General features: G+C 54.2%; 1 protein-coding gene across 1 annotated transcript in view; it reads right to left on the minus strand.

The window, feature by feature from the left end:
• The window catches only part of TRIM8 (tripartite motif containing 8), a 30,614-nt gene extending 15,436 nt beyond the window's left edge, over positions 1 to 15,178 (minus strand). Inside the window, exons 1-2 of the mRNA XM_053949620.1 lie at positions 13,843 to 15,178; positions 12,900 to 13,555 (exon numbers count right to left, since the gene is read on the minus strand). Coding sequence (XP_053805595.1) covers positions 12,900 to 13,469 — 570 coding nt within the window. The 5' untranslated portion in view covers positions 13,470 to 13,555; positions 13,843 to 15,178. The remainder of the gene's footprint in view (positions 1 to 12,899; positions 13,556 to 13,842) is intronic.
• Between the last annotated feature and the right edge of the window lie 2,182 nt (positions 15,179 to 17,360).

Genomic DNA, 17,360 nt, shown 5'->3' on the forward strand with positions numbered 1-17,360 from the left:
ATAGTTAGATCGTGCTGAACAGCAGCCCAGCGATACCAGATGTTCAAACAAAGCTGCCAACCGACAGCTGTCTGCAGCTTGCAGCGTGTTTTTACTTTAAAATGCAAAATGATACCAATCTATATTAAAAGAGAGACGTTCAGAGCCTTGCGATAGCAGCTGAAGCCGCGGATATTGCTCTTTCACACAGGGTGTGGCAGCAGAAGGAAATATCTCAAAAACTACTGCTTAAGCCACCCTCCCAGCTCCCCCAAATCCTGGCCCCTTTCCTAATGGGAAAGAGACTCACGTTACTGCCTGAGTGCCGTGAATGTACCAGTGCATGTCCAAACAAGCCAGCAAAAAGAAAAATGCAGCATGAACAAACAGTGTCTAACGAAGGATGCCAGAACGAATCTGGGCGCTGCCCACACCTGGCTCTCAGCAGCATGGGGAGGACAAAGTGACACATGGGGGGACGGAGGGAACCAGTCCTGGGGTGGAGAGTGCAGACTATCCTGCACCAGTGACCAAAGTGGGACAGGAAATGTCCCTTCTGGCAGCACACCATTGCCAATGGAAGCGTGGGATGGAGGGGCATCTTCCACTGCTCCGGCCCATTTGCCCAGCATCTCACCTCAGGTTGTCCCACATCCCTCTAAAACACACAGGGATGCTCTGGTCCCACTGGAGAAACTCTGCCTGAGTTTCCTTGATGTGAAGCAGGTTTTCAACTTGCATTGTTTTGTACCTTTATTTCTTAGGCTGGCTGGCACCAGGCACAAAGCCCTACACCCTGCAACCTTTTCTGCACACCAGCAGTTAGAGAAGGCAAGAACTGGAGCTCAGCCTTGCTCTTCATTATTTCTCCCTCTGGAAATGCAAGCCACCCACAACGACCACATTTTGGGGATGGCAAGTCCTGAATACACTAGGCACGGCACAGTACTCCTGGCTTGCAGGAACTGTGCAAAAAGCACTCTGACTTACTCGAACGTGACGTCCCAAATTCCCCACCAGCCGCGATCACAGGAAATCTTTGGGACCTGTCCCAGGGCTGCCTCATTGTGCTCCAAGCAGCAACAGCATGAATGAATCATGCTCCTCAACGTGACACCCAGCTCCCAGCAACGTATTCGGGACCAAAATATTTACGTTGCAAATGAGTAAGAATAGGACCAGATCCCCTCCCCAGCCTGGTGCCATAAAAAGGCCAACCTGGTCTTGCATTGAGCAAGTGGGTGACAGAAGGATAGGAAAACAGGAGGCAGAGACAGTCCCATGTCTTGCAGCCTGGATCTGCCCAGCAATGCTGAATCAGAGCCTTCCCAGTTACAGCAAAACCCCAAAGTGGCAAGCACCGAGACTACAAACCCTGTCGTACCATGCTCCCTCTGCGTGACACATGAGGGAGCATGCTGGGACCTGTAGTTTCCAGCCAGCCAGCAGCAAAATGCCATCCTCCAGTAAACACATCTCAAATTAAAGTGATGCAATGCCCCCAAACTCCTGGCAAGGTGCCAGCAGTGGCTTCCTGTTGGCAGGCTCTTGGCCAGTTCCCATGTGTTGCACTAGCCCCCTTTCAAGGAGAAGCCAAGAGCCCAGACCCCACAAATCCCCTCGCAGATGACCTGCAACCTGCCCTTTCCAAAGTGACGTGTCTGCATGGACTGCAGGATGCTGGTGCAGCCCTGGCCCGCAGGAGCCGTTAGCCCTGCTCCTGCTTTGCTCTTGAGCCCCCCCACCTTTGCTCCATGGCGCTGCAATGCCAACCCCAGAGCAAGACCCTGCATCCAGTGCTGGTCAAACTTCAGCTACATAAAGCCCAACAATGCATCCCTCGAGGGGTCCCATTAAGATGCCACTGAAGCAATCAGAGTCTTAGGCAGCAAAAAGCAACACACTGGCATGGTGTTTTCAGGCAGAACAGCACAAGCAGGCAAAGCTCCACTGAATCACCATACCAGTAAGGCTGGGCACAGCCACCTCCCCACAGGATCCCAGATGGGCACACAGCCACCCTGGGAATGCTGTCACCCTGTGCTCCAGCAAGACCAGACCATACATCACATCCTGGGGAACGTGGCATCCCTCTCCTTGCCCGCTCACCCTCCCCGCTGCGGAGGAAATTGTGCGCCCGGCTGATGTCAGGAGGCATCACTTCACACAAAGGCCAGGCTTCCTGGCGGGGAAGAGGTGGGGGAGTGGGGAGGAAGGGGAAGAGGAGCCCAGGGCAAAGGCAAAGGCATCTACAGCTCCTTGTGTACGCAAAAGGGGCAGCAGCAGGAGACAACACGGCCCTGTCTACTTCAATTGCCCTTGCACCCGGAAAAGAGAGGCAACATCGTATTTCCTAATGCCCTTCACAGGAGCCACAGCACGGCCCTGCCCTGCAGCCTGTGCACCCCTTTAAGAATGCACTGTAAAGAAGGGATTCAAATTTATTTTAATCTGCACCCACAAATAAATCACTTCTATTTTCTCCATGCCAGGCTGTGGCTGTTGCCAACCAGGGGACACAGCTCCCTGCTTAGCACTCAACCAGGAGAAGAATTATTTCTATGATAAGATCTAACATCAGCACCCCCAAAATCAGCACGAGTGTGCACCCCACCTGTCTCCTGTTCATGGGTGGCTAAATACTCATGGTACCCATTAATTGATAAATACAGATAAGAATAACATATTGAGGACCCAAGGCAAGAGTAATCAGCAGCCCTCATTTCCCAAACTTCTCTCCCCAGTATGCTCCCCAAAGCCGAGCATCTTTCAAAACATGGCATATCATGGTACCCACAGCATCAATATGACCTCCTGCTTCAGCATCTCTTCTCCTCCTCTACGTCCTGCAGTCCCAGCTCACACCCAGGCACTGAAAGAGGCTGGTGGCCAGCACCAGACCACATTGCTTTTGTCTCCAACTCAGCCACTCTCTCAAGGACAGGAGCACTCTGGACCAGCTGCACAGGGACCAGTGAAGAGGGCTTGGCTGTAGGGGACCTGCAGGATGCGGTCGATGTTGATTGAAAAGTGAAATCACTGATATTGCAGAGGGCAGCCAGGGAAGGTGGATTTTGGATGTGGCCACCACCAGGGAATAACTGTAAAGGAGCAAACCCTGCTGCTCTCCTTCAACGTGCTGACTTGTGCTCCTAGGAGAAGGCCTGTCATTGGTTTTTAATCTCACCCGATTACGGACCAGCCTTTGACATTATTGATCTCAGGCCCCTGAAGTATCATTTATCTTCCAGGTTTGACTCAGCCATCAGAGCTCGACAGCTCAGACCCCAGTCAGTTCCATCCTCCCAGAGAGCCAGGGGAACTGCTCTGTACAGCTCCAGTCCTGCTGATTCACGTGAGCCATATCTGACGCCCAGTTTCTGTCCTCACATAAGGTGTCTTTCACTCTCTGCCTACCTGGCATTTCATTTTCTGACTCCAAAATCCAGCTCCTCAGGTCTCTGGCAGACCAGCACTGCTTCCTCAAGCTTGGCAGTCCAAGGTGCCTCTAGTGTGCCTTGCTTCCCCCTTTCAGTTTCATTATCCTCTTTCAAAGAGGATGCGGTAGAGACACAAATGTTATGGGATGTGCTGAGAACTGCACAGGGACTGGGGGAGCAGCGCTAGCAGTCAGTGTACAACCAGAGAAGCCATTTCTAGCTGTGACCCACTGCCATTTTCTAGAGCAGAAAGGACCAACAACGGTAGCTCCTCATTCCCTGGTGAGATTGTACCCACAGAAAAAACAGGCAGCTATCATGGTTCTGTGGTGGCTTCCCCTTACCTGCCAGCCAGCACAGTTGCCACAGGGCCAGCTCATGTCTTTTGCTTGACCTTGAAAACATCAATGCCTGCTCCCTCCACCAGACGCAGAAGAGATGGGCTGACGGGTTCCCTTTCCCCTGGATACCTCCATCCCCCAACCCAAACTGACAGACGCTCCCAGCCTCCACTGTTCGGGAAGCACAAGGTTTTCCTCAAATGCCTTTGTCAACAGTTACTGGATGCAGCGTGTACATGAAGGCTGTCTATTCAGATGCCTCCTGTCTCTCTCTCCTGTGAAACCAGGCCTTGTGTTTTGGAAAGGAAGAGTATTTCCTGAGGAAGGAGTGGGCAGTTTTAATGCATAGAGAGAGGAAGGTTTAGTTTTTGTTCTTCACCTTGTTATATTCATATCATATTGCTGAAAAGCCCTTTGGTAAATGGAGATTAATATCACGTGCATTCATAGACTGTAGCAGGAACCAGCCCTGAGGAGGACCAGGGGAGGGAGTGCCTGGATGGGAGCAGCTAGCAGAGTCCATGTCCTGCAAGGTACCACCATCAGCAAAGAAAGCTCCAGTCTCCAGGATTGCTTCCCCACACTGCCATGGACTTCCTGACTCCTAACTGGTCTCCCCACCTCTGCTTACCTCTAAATTAGGGTAATACCTTGACTCCCCTATCCAGACTTTAGATTGTTGCAGAGATTAAAATCTTTTTCTCTCTTGTTCTAAGTAGAAAGCTACAAATTCCTTAGCTGGAGGACAGGCCTTGGTTTTACCTGCTGAGCTTACATGCTCGGGAGATGCATTTGGAAAGGGGTGGTCTTCACACCAGGCACTATTTCCAGTTCTCTGCCCACATGCCCTGTTGTGCAGGATGCCAGCAGGCAGAAGCAGGAAAATAGCCCCCAGATGTGCTCTCACTCCCTTGATGGGGGCAGGCTCTGTCCCCACCCCCTACAATCAAACTACCTCTGACCAAAACAGAGCTCACAGGCCTCAGCCACCCAGTCACAACAGTGCAGCTGTGGCAGGAGAGCTGCAGTAATTCCCTCCTGGATCTGGCCACCCCCATCACTAAGGGGCTAGCACAATACCAGAGGGAAGGGGGAGCGCAGCACCCGCCCCCGCACTGTCCCCAAAGGGTCTGGGAGTGGGACAGAGACCTCGCAGCACATTTATTCCGCTCCATCCATTTGAGAGGCACGCTTCAAGGGGCTTTTTGCCGTCAGAGCCGGGTGCACCAGGACAGGAAAAGAACAAAGGGAGGCACCGGCACCCCCAGCCCTTTGTCTGAGCGCAGAGGAGTTCACCTGCAGGGAAAACCTGCTCCCACTGCAGAGGCGGCAGCTCCACATGGATTCAGATGGGGAGAGGGATGCGGCCCCCCCTTGTAGCAAGAGGATAATGAGCAGAAGGACGCAATCACATTACCCTCTCTCTCCCCTTGCCACACGCACAAGCCCATTACAGTGCTCACCAACCCCCCTGACTTACCAACAACCCAACAACCGCAACCAGCAATAAAAGCCTTTGCCACAGAAATATCAACCCACCCCCCAGTGTGATCGATCCGTGTCTGCATGTGGCCCAGCACCAAACCCTGGAGCTCGGCTCCACCGACCAGGATTGACTGGGAGGGAAGGGGGTGGGAGACTGTTTTCCAGGGGATGGGGTTTTAAAGCCACACAATAACTGGCTGAAATGAGGGTTTAGATTAAGCTGTCGTATGGCAAGGGAAAACACTGCCTCCATTAGGACATGCAGGATTTTCTTTCCCTTTCTCCAAAGCTACAGCTCTACAACGAAGCTTCCAGGTCACCCAGGCAGGAGACAAGAACTGGGTGATGCCGAGCAAATGGGGGATCCTGAACAGGGAGAGATGGGTAGAGGGAAGAAAAGCAGATCAGCCCTCTCAAAGCCCCAGATCATATAGTCGGCTGCTCTGACAAGGTTTACTCATATTTCAGAGAGACACAGCCATCCGGAACATCACTCCCTGCCAACTGCCTCATCTGGAGCCATCCACAGCTCGGCTCTTCCCAGCCCACTCCAGAAACAGCCCCCCCATCAAAGCATCCACACAGCAAGAAGCTGAAAAAGGAAAGGTAGAGGGAAAAGAAGAAACAGAGAAACTAAATTAATTAATGTTTTGGATTTTTTTAACAGTTCTGGTACATCATCTCAGCAAATGGATGACTTGGAGTGTGCTTGGAGTGCAACAGCACTGTTGCAGAGTGCAGAGCACTGCACTGAGCTGGGAATTTCTGCTCATGTTACCATCACAAGAGAATCACAAGACAGAAGAGGGATAACCATGATGCCCTGGTGAGAACAGGCTGAAGTTGTCCTTATCAGAAAGGATCCAGGACTGAGAACCTCTTTCCTGAGTTCATCTGGGGGACATATGTAAAAACTTGCGTGCATCCAGAGTCTCATGCCTGTGAATAACCACCCCTCCCTCCATATTTGGGACCAGACACCTCCTCCTCCCATTCCCAAGTATGCTAGATGTAGCTCTCCCAGGAAAAGGAGGGGTAGCTGCTTCTGTCCTTCCATGGAGGAAAGAGAAGGGCAGGACATCCCTGGTCCTGCAAATGTCACATCTCTCCACCAGTCCCCCAGCATCTGCCTCAACCTCTCTTGCAGCAAACAGAGGTTCATTGCAGAAAATTGGCTATCACTGCAAGCAAGCTCAGCAGCTCTGAGTCCTCTGTGCCATCCCCCTTACTTCAACCCAACCAGCATCTCCTCAGCCTACAGGCTGCTGATAAATGCAAGAAGTTGACAAAGTCACCAGAACCTAGCCCAGATCCATAGCATTTTTTTTTTTTAAAGCAAAAAAGCCAGGTCAGACCAGATTCTGCCCCGAAGCCTGTGTGGCAAAGCAAAATCCTGCTCCAAGTATTTATTTATAAATCCGTACATACATGTACATTTGAATTCTGACAGAATTAATTCTGGCATCCAGCTAATTCAAAGCATTCCTCCCCCATCACACTACTGTTGCAGGCCAGCCCTGCACAGAAGCTGATTATAAAATGCTGCACTAGCCAGGCATTTCTGCAAAGGCTTGTGCTATTGAGCATTCAGTCTTTCCTTGCTTGGCTATTTCATTGTTTCGGTGTCGATCCCTCCTCTCTTGCCCTGTGTTTCCTGGTTACTTTTGTCCCTGCTCTGGAAGCACTGCTGCTCTCAGCCCCATTTCAGTGTCAGATTGAAAAAAAACCCAAAACAATTACATGAAATTAAAGAGAAGAAAAGAAGAAATTATCACCACGCACCAAGATTTCCAGTAAACAGACAGGTAACGAGCAAAAAATAGGCCAATATGCCGCAAGGCAAGCTGCAGACAGATCTGGGGATAGAAAGCCCGCTGCCCGCCTCCCAAGCACAACTAAGAAATCCCTGTGTGGTCACACGCTGTCCTCTGGAGCAGAGAGGAGAGAGGTCAGGGCAGCCAGCACTGTAAGAGCCTCTTTATTCTTGGGCAGTTGCACGAATCTGATCGCTTGTGCCCTTTGTGAGACATGGAAATCTGCCTTCTCCTCCCACCCCCTTCACCAGCCCCTCTTCTGCTCCTCCCGCTCAGATGGGGACAGAGGCAATTCCTTGGCTCCAGAGTCAAAGACCAAAGCAGCAGAGAGCCTGTGGCTGCCCCTCTGTCAGGACCAGGCCTGGATGAGCGTGTAGGAGAGCTTGCAAACAGTGCTTTGCTGGAGCAAGGAGAGGGGAGAAGGGAAGGACAGTCCTGGGGCTTGCGCATTCCTTGAAGGGCTCACGAGGCTGAGGGGTGGATAGAAGTCCAGGGTGTCCCACTGCAGTTCATGCCTCCTACTTCTCCCTCTCCATCACACTCATGGGCTTGAGGAGAACAGCACGCTGATCACCTCCATGCCAGCAGACACACAATACTCACGTAAGTATCACATGATAGATTTAGATTAAACAAGGGTCTGGACTAAGTTCATTATGCCCTCATCACCAGACAAAGCTGGGCTCAGACCTCCTAGTTCAGAGACCAGACCACAACACCTCTTGTCTCACGGGCTCATTCAAAGTCACAGCTGAGGGAGGGCTTCAGGGTGGAAAACGCTATGTAGGCCAGGGCAGTCTGGAGAGCAGGGGTGTAAGCCTGGGCTACACATTGTTGCTATTCCTTGCAAAACAGCTCAAGGTCCTCAGGTGAACCTCTCCTTATCTCTCCTCTTTCCACCGTGCTCTCCGACAGCTCCCATCCACACTGCATTGTCCCCTATGGAAAGAGAGCATTCTCCACAGCAGCCCCTGTCCTACTCCTTTACCAAGGCTGTCCCCTCCACACAAGTCTCCTCCTTCCCACCCAACCCACCAGGCTGCCTCCCAGCATCCTCCATCTCTGCTGTCACTTCTCAGATTGACTCTACACAAAAGACTTGCAGCTGCAGGTCTGGAGCAACCAACTGCTGCCAACCTGACGGGCTAAGGGCACAGAAAATGTTCAAGCTTAGCAGGAAAGCAGCGGGGAAAAGCCCTTAATCCAAGCCCTGTGGAGGCAGGAGACTGCTCCAGTTCAGCCAAAGATCTGGGACTGCCAAGGTACGCACTGCTGCTTGGCCAGCAAACCCAGAGGGGTTTGCAGCAGAGTGGCTCAGCCTCCCCCCAGACCTCTCCAGGGCAGCTCAGGCTGCTACAGCTTGAACTGAAGTCTGCTGCCCCTGACAACACCGAGCAGCAAAGCCTGACAGATCGATGTGGCGAGTGGCACGGAGCTAGGAAGCCAGGCTAGGTGGGTGCTGGGATCTCTGCCACTGCCCAAGGCCCAAGAAGTCAGTGCTCATCATGGCAGCTTGACCAACTGACAGCATCCCAGGGCACAATGATCAGCCACATTCAGGAGCACAGTACCATATTCCTGAGGCTCCTGGGCAGGAATTAGGGCATAAGCAAAGCCAGGGAAGGAAAGACCTGGGTGAGGCCTGTCTAACCCTTGGGCTGGGCTGGCTGTTCAGCTCTGGGGTGCTGGTGGAAGTTCAGACGGCAGGCACAGGGAGAAGCTACACAACTCCTGCTTTGTAGGACCTGCTGCAAAAGTTGTCTGGGGACCGGGTATGCTCAAAGAGTGCCACAGCAAACGCCTGCCAGGCACCAGCCACACCACCTACAGCCACGAGAGCTAAATTAGCACTCAAGCACTTGGGCACTTGCACTCACAATGCCTGCAGTGAGCTGCGTGCCGTGCTCCTCATAAACAAGTCATCTGGAAAATAAGTAAGCCTGTAAAAATCCAGTCCATCACAAGTTACCAAACCTGTTTCAGAGTAAAACAACCTAGAGCTCATGCCAGAAGCCTGGCAGTGAAGCTGATAACAAGCTTCCCCACCGGTGGGACTCCCTTGGTCCCTGCAAAACATCCCTGGCACTGATGGCAGCACGGGGATGCCACGTGGGACTTTGTGGTGGCCAAAGCTGGCAAAGAATCAGAGTTTCTGGTACAGACTTGAGATCCATCTCTTCCTGTGCTCCTATCAAGCACTCACCTTTCCTCGTTCTCACAATTTAGAAAGCACATGAGTTGGCTTTATATGGGGGGCTGCCAAAAAAGAAAGCCCAAACCCACTGAGTTGCAGATGGACTCAGCAGCCCGGCCCCTGTCCCCCTGGATTTGCTGAACATGCACTGCTTCATGGACAGTGCTGGATGCTGTTCCTACACATCTGCAGGAGGATTCCCAATGTTTTCTTCCAGGTCTCAGGTCTCAACACCACAATGCATTTTCTCCCACTTAATGTTCAAAGCCACCAGAGATCTTCAGAATGTGAAGGGATTTCTAGGAAGCTAGGACAGGGAGAAATCTATCTCCTTCCTCCAAAACAAAACAGAAGCAGAACCTCTCTACCCAAGCCCTTTTCCACTGGTGGCACTTCTAGCTGAGGACAGGCACCTGGGAAACCTCTGAGCAAGCTCAGATGTACCTGCCCTCAATCAACCGTGTCCCACACAGAGACAGGGCAACCATGGTAATAGCCCACAGGTGAGTCTCTTTCTCTGATTGCTGGCTTCTTACCCATACTCCAACCCCAGCAGTGCATTTTCCCCCTTTGTGGATAGAGAAGAAATAAAAAACAACACATCAACCTCACACTGGAGCAACTTTCTTTTTCAGCCTTAGAAGCAGGTTCCCCCATGCAGGCAGGAGGCATGTGGCTGGGGCAGCAAAGGCAAAGATGGAAGAAAAACCATTCCACTTTGAGACCTTGACACAAACAAAATGAGGAGAAAAAAGAAAAAAGAAAAAAAAGAAAAAAGAAAAGAGGGTGCCTTGTTGGCTTTTCTTCCCCCCCTCTCCTCTTTAAGCGCTACAAAAACAGGAAACAAAGGAGAAAACATCTCACGGGGGGAAGGGGAGGTAAGCGCTTTATACGCCCACGAAAGAAAGATTAACCACATATTTTATTTACTGTTTGTATTACAGTTGCACCGTGGAGTTCAACTAATTTCGAGCCAGGGCTCTGCGGGTTTGTGCAGCACCTAACGCTGAGCGGGGTCCTTCCCCCAAACCCACCAGGCGCACGTTCTGCTTCAGGCAAACCCTGCACAGACACCCCCTTTCCTCCAGCAGACACCCACCTCCAGCTTCCTTCACCCAGCCAGAGCACTCCTACCCCAACTGCCTCCTCAGCTGACAAAGTGCTGGTGCTGTCCCCAAGGAGTTTTGAGCCCCTTTTCCCCTTCAAACCGGTCTGTAACCAGGGGTAAGGTGCCCTTCGAGGCAGGTTGGCAACACAGCCAGAGGAATAAATGCTAAAAAAGAAGAGTTTATGTGGAGCATGTTTGCAGGCTCCCAGTCCCTCCTCTGGACCGTGGGGGACATCCCCTCCACAGCGAGTTGATGTTGCAACTCCAACACTTGTGAGTCCCCCACACCAAGGTCAGGGCTCCGATCCTCCCAACTTTGACTCATTTCTCAATTAACGGCTTTCTGAACACAAGCCACACATGGAACAAACCTCTCACAATGGGGCCTCTCCCGGACCTCCCAAGCCCAGCGTTACTCATCTGCCCCCCAGTCCCAGTCCATCTTTTCTCGGGATGCTCTAAGTGCGGCTCACCGCTGCTGCAGGGTGAGCAAGCAGCCAGGAATCCCGGGCCCGGCTCCCGCAGGCGGGAAGCCGTCACCAGCTGAGCTCATGCACCCTAATTCGGGAGCCGACGAGGCGAGGCCACCTTCCTTGCTGGCTGGCATCCGGCAGCCTTCAGCCAGAGACCTAGCCATGGCCATGGAGCAAGGGCTGGCAATCTGCTGGGTGCTTTTCCCAGGGGTTCATCCATACTCCAGCCACTTCATGGAAGAACTGATTCAGCTACAGGGAGGATCCTTTGGGCACACTGTCCCCCAGCTTGGTGCTGTCCTTCATTGACCCAGACTCCGTGCACCCAACTGAGCCACGCGCCCAGCGGGAAGAGACAAGCTTATCATCACAGAGAAAGGAAATTAAGATAACGCGGCGATGGAGGTACCGAGGGATTTGGCCAAGGTCACGAAATAATTCCATGGCTCTACGATACAGCCGTCTAACACTTTTGGTGTCTGGCCACATATCCTAAAATTTCAAGCCAGGGCCAAAATCCAGCCTAGGCAGTGGCAGATTTCTGCCAGGTCATTAGCAGTGTGCATCCGCAAGAAGCGGCGAACATCCAGCCATAACAACGGCAGCAACAACAAAAAAAACATGCAGCAAGAGCGGGAATAAATGAGATCAAAGTGTCCTGGAAAAGGACCTGGAAAAATAGTTTCGGTCCCTGGCTAAGGCTCCTGGGAGATGCACATGAGAACCCCATCCTAGCCTGCACAGCCCTCCCGAAGTGGCTCCCCACCCTGGCAGAGGGAAACCAAAATGACTCCCTATAAATAGAAGCAGAAAAGCGCTTCTCCAAAAGACTGACTGGGTCTTTCCCCTTCCAGCGTGTGTGGTGGAGCTGCTGGCACCTCCGTGGAGGTCCTTGGTTTTCCCCCAAAAAACCTGGAGAGGAAAATAACCTTCCTGTGAGCTCAAACTGGCTCCTCTCTACACAGAGCTGCACCCCCTCACCCCACTCCCAGGCCTGGCCATCCAATTGGAAAGTAATTATACTGCAATTTTTATTTATGACTTCTTCGGTTTTTTTTATTGCTAAATGGTGACTCATTTTGGCAACATTAAAATACACAGGAAATCATCCCCATTTTACAGTAATCACCATTCAATTCATTGTTAAATATTTATACGGCAGACAAGCGCCGAGCCTTTCAAGGGTCGGAGGGGGAGCAGAGGGGCAGCCCTGAGAAGGGGGAAGGTGGTAGAAGGGTCATGGCAGGGCTGGCCGCAGGGCTGGTAAATGCTCGCCAGAACTGGAGGGTGGGGAGCCAGGGGTGAAAGCTCCTGCCAGATGGCCTGGCCAAGAGCAAAATACAGACCCGCTTTCCCTCGAATCCAGCACAACAGCCCAAGCTGCTCTAGGGAGAGAGGCAGCCCTGTGCCCCCTAATAAAAAAATCACATTATTTGGCCAAACCCCAAGACTGAATCCCCACCAGTGAGACGTCACGGGCCTCTGACACGTCATGGGTCTCTGACACGAAGCTCTTCCATTGCCGAGGGGAAGAGGATGGCGGCCACCGGCCCCAGTGGGAGGCAGTGGGAAGAGCAAGCAGTTTGACATTCACAGGCCTTACAATGGACAGGGTCTGCTCCTGCAGCCGCTTTGTCCTCCCAGGAAGCCCAATTTTGGGGTGACTCGACCTCGGATGAGCGTAGCTCTTCTGCCTTTCCCCAGACAGCTGCATAGCCCAGCAGACGGCCCTTCCAAACACCCCTGGCCCAAGACTGCAACCCTTCCCTGCAGAGTGCACACCCAAAGGACCATAGGTCCCACAGCCCAACAGCTACAAAGGCCTCCCAGCACAGACCCCTTCCCTGGGGAGCCCCCCTGGCACCCACAGGCTCCATCACTGCTTGGCCGGGTGGCCACCCAGCATGTCTGCCACGGGGGGACCCTGGGCAGAAGGAGGAGCAGTGCCAGGCTGGATTTTGTGTAGGTCCTACACAAACACAGGGGAACAGACATGGCAGGGAAGAGGGTGGTTGGGTGGTCCCCAGGCTGGGCAAACCCGAGCGTCCAGGATGGTTGGACTCACCCGGATCTCATTGCGGCGGATCTCCACGTCGCAGACCGAGTGTCCCTGGTGGGCCCCGCTGTAGTAGCAGCAGAACTGGCAGACGGCCACCTGCTCGGCCTCGCAGTGGTACAGGCGGTAGGCGTTGTGCTGGGGGCAGCTCCAGGCCCGCACGTCCTCTGCCTCCACCAGGAGATGCCCCCGGGCCGTGGAGGGCTGCTGCAGGTGGGTCTGGACGTGGGACTGGCAGCACGGAGCCTCGCACCTCAAACAGATCTTCTGGGCCGGCAGTGGCGGGCCGCGACGGCAGAAGACGCAGTGCAGGACTGAGGGGGGTTTCTCCAGGTTGAGAGAGTTGAACTTCTCCACAATGTTGGTGAGCTTCAGGTTCTTCTCCAGGTTGGGCTTCTGGTTGTAGGCCTGGTTGCACTCCGGGCACCGCACCAAGCCCGACTCCTTGGCCCACGCCTCCCCGATGCAGCCCCGGCAGAAGTTGTGCTTGCAGGGCAGCTGGACCGGCTCCACAAAGACATGCAGGCAAATGGGGCAGATGAGCTCCTCTTCGAAGCAGTTCTTCCAATTCTCGGCCATCTCTGCCGGCAGCTCTGTCGACACTTCCCCCCAGCCGCTTCGGTTGCTCAGTGCGGTCTAGGGGTGGACGCCGGGGTCTGTCCTCCCTGAAAGGGGAAGGCTGAGGGTGAATGGACAGGCTCCCCCCTCCCCGCAGCACATGCCATAAATAATAAACCGCAGCAGATTTTAAAATCGGGGATAAAATAAACCACAGAGCAGCACTCTAGGAATATCCGGCAAGAAAACGCAACGTCCCCATCGCTTTGTTAAAAAGCAACACAAATGGTCAAAAAAACCCCAACATGATCCTGTTGGATCTACAGCCCAAAGTCCTAACCACCCCTAAAAGCCATTTGCTCCTTTTTACCCCAGAAGGTGAACTGAAACTTACCAAAGGTTGAAAAAAATCCATACAAAATCCAGCAGCAGAGTCCAAGTTCCATATAAAGCTCCTAAATTTAGCACTCCGGATCAGATTTTTCTTTTCTTAGGTTTGCAACTGACATTCAATATTTTAAAGGGACTTTTGTCCCCCACCAAACCTGGCCAACAGCTGAGGGCAGCGACTCGCTCGGGCTTTTTTTTTCCTTCCCTGTATTTCTCCTCCCTCTCCCCCTGATGGGAGTTGGGAATCAGAGTCTTTTAAAGGAAACAGATCAAAGGGTTAAGATCCAAAACGGGAAAAGGAGGAAGATTAAAAAAATAATAATAATAGCGACGATGACGATGGCGGAAAAACGAATTCTCTCTGCGGCCGCTGAGATTTGCTTCTAAATCGGAGGAACAGCAGGGAAAAAAAGGAAGAGGGGAAAAAAGACAAGACGGGGAAAAAAAAAAAAAAAAAAAAAAAAAGAAGGAAAAAAAATCCCTCCTGCCTGCTTGGAGATTGCGAGGTCTTGAATGGGAGAGCTCGGTCATTCAGAGCAAACGCCAGCCCAGCACAGCCCGCCCAGCTCCTCCAACGCTCCCGGAGAGGGATGGGAGAGGGGACGGGCTTTGCCACGGGGGGTTCTGGGCCCCCGCGGACCCAAAATCAACCTGCTCTCACTTCCCACCAGGGCTAGGGGGAAAAAGGTGCCCGGGGGGGTCAGTCCTAGTCCGCTCTCATGGCCGGCGCGGGGGTCGCAAGCCCCCGACGGTAACAATGCTTTGGGGCGCACGGACGGCGCCCGAGCCGGCGGAGCGCTGCCTTTCCCGGCGCGGCCCCGCCGGGAAGGGGCGAGGCGGCGGCGGGCGGCCGGGAGGAGCCGGCCCGAGCGAGCGGTTCCGGGAGAGCCGAGTCAGCTCTCAGCCATCTTGAGCTGCCCGGCTGAGAACGGAGACCGGGAGCGCTTTAAAAAATAAAATTAAAAAAAATAATTAATTAAAAAAAAAAAAAAAGAAGAAGAAGAAAAAAGGGTATTTAAAGAAAGAAATTATAAATAAAGTCACCAGAACAACCCCGCTCCAGGGAGCCACCTCCTCCGCTTGCCCAGCGAGGCTCTGCGGAGGGGCTGCGGGGCCAGGCGAGCCCGAGCCGAGCAGAGCCGAACCGTCCCGTCCCGGCGGGGCCGCTCAGCACAGCCCCCCGCGCCCGCCCCCGCCGCCTCCTCCTCCAGCCATCTTGGGGTCGCCCTGGGCGCCGGAGCCCCACGCCCCGGCTTCCTCCCGCCGCCCCCGGGGAGGCGGCCGCGGCTGGGGGGGGGTGGGGGGGGAGGAACGCGGAGTGAGGCGGGAGGGGGCGCGGAGCCCCGCAGAGGGAAGGGGAAGGGGGGGCGGCGCCTCGGGCTCAGCCCCGGCGCGGGGGGCCGGGGCGGCGGCGGGGGGCGGGCGGGGCGGCCATGGGGGCGGCGGCGGGGATCGATCAACCGGGGAAAGGGGGTGCGGACGGGCGCGCCCCGCCCCGCTCGGGAGCCGGCCGGGGTTGGGGGGGGCGGAGCGGACGCGCCGGTGCCGCTGGGTCTCGCCGGGCGCTGCCGCCGCCGCCGCCTCGGAGCTGCCGCTGTGCTGCGGCGGGAGCGGCCCCGCCCCGCCCGCGGGCCCGCCCCGCGCGTCACCGGGCACCGCCCCCGCCCCGCCCCGCCCCGCCGCCGTAAAGGGGACACGGCCGGCGGTGGGGCCCGGCGCCGACCTTCGCCGCTGCCTTCGAAGAGGACGGGCTTGGGATGTCCCGTCTGGCCACTGCATCGGCCGTAGGGCCACCCTGCCCGACCACCAGTGTCCCTACGCGGCCAGCGCTGCTCAGAGTGCCAGTCCATAAAAAGGCAGATTGCCCTGGAACCAGTGCACATCTGGGTCACAGCTGGTCCTGGGCACCGTCCTCATCGTTGTATACAACTTCCTCGCGAGGGGAACAGGAGAGGCAGGCACTGATCTCTTCTCTCTGGCAACCAGGGACGGGACCCGAGGAAATGGCCTGAAGTTGTGTCAGGGCCGGTTGAGGTTGGAAATTAGAAAAAGGTTCTGGTTGGGCACTGGAACAGGCTCCCCAAAGAAGCGGTCATACCACTAAGCCTGCTTGAGTTCTAGAAGCATTTGGAAAACACACTCAGGCACACTGAGGATGTTTAATTCTTGAAGATGTCTTGTGCAGGCCAAGAGTTGGATTTGATGGTCCTTGTGGGTCCCTTACAACTCAGAATATTTTGGGATAAGTGCCCTCAAGAGCCTCCTGTGTCCTCTTGGCTGGCTTCTAGATGGGCCGTTACTTTGCACAGGACCATTTAGGTGTGTTTCCTCCCTGTGCAGAGCTGCAGCCGTTTGTCCCCTGGGGTCTTTCCCAAACCAGAAGCCCCAGTACCTTCTGCCAGAGCTCGGGGCACAGAGGTGTCTCTGTTAACAGCTCTCCCACCAAATGTTTCTGCAGCTGTTTTGTGGGACACTGTATATCTAACCCCTGCCATATGTGCCAAGCTGCTGGGAATAAAGCACATTGCTGGTGTAAATCCATTTCGCACTGGCGAGAGCATCAATGGCTCAAAACAAAGTATTTACACCAAAAATGCTCAGGTTTGTGGTGGAGTGACAAGAGGGCAAAGGCTCAGTCAGCAGCTTCAGGATCTGGCCCAAACCTGGCCCTTGTGTGAAGCTCTCTGATGACAATTTGCCTCTGGGAGTGATTTAGCAGGAATTCCCCATCTGCAGCCTCAAACGTCTGAAGACACCACTCAGTAGTGTCTACTACAGCACCCTATATCCCAGTGCCTTGGGCCACCCAGGGCAGCCTGCTAGAGGGATGAGCATTCCACACCACTCCCAGTATGGGGATTATCCAGGTCTTTCCACACTGTGTTTTACAGGAACCCCCTGTGTGTAGGCAGGTCCTGCCTAGAGACACTCCGATAACGAGACAGTGATGGCTTCTGCTGCAGGACTGGGGCTCACCCCGTATCACCCTCAGCTGCCTCCCTCCATTCCTGCACTCCTGGGGCTCAAGTGCCGATTCCTGAAAAGGGAGCGGTTTGCCATGCAATTCCTGTGCCAGGCCTCAGAGCCCATGGGCTGTACCTCTCCTCCAGAGTTTTACAAGCCATCCAGCAGCCAGGACTGGTGGGAGCTGGGCAGGGCAGCATGAGATGTGTCAGAACCGCAGTCGACTGGCGGAGGCCGTGTGGAGGCAAACCTCTCCTTGGAAAGTCAGCGCAAAACTATTCATGACTCTCACTTTATAAACACACACAGTACCAGACGGCCTCCAGTGACAGCCACCATCCCCACTCCAGCCAGCACAGGGCTCTTCTGCAGGGGCTTCTCAGGACCCCTATACTCCCACTGAGGCTGCGCTGGGGAAGCTGGTTGGTATTTACCAGTACTTAAAAGAGGAAGGTGGATGGGATGGGGCTTTCCCAAGCTGAAAGATGCACCCTACTCCTGGCTGGGAATCCCTCTGACCCGGGACTGGCACTCTGTCATCATACCCACATCTGGATG

Source organism: Vidua chalybeata, chromosome 8 (assembly GCF_026979565.1).
Source record: "Vidua chalybeata isolate OUT-0048 chromosome 8, bVidCha1 merged haplotype, whole genome shotgun sequence".
Taxonomy (NCBI): Eukaryota; Metazoa; Chordata; class Aves; order Passeriformes; family Viduidae; genus Vidua; species Vidua chalybeata.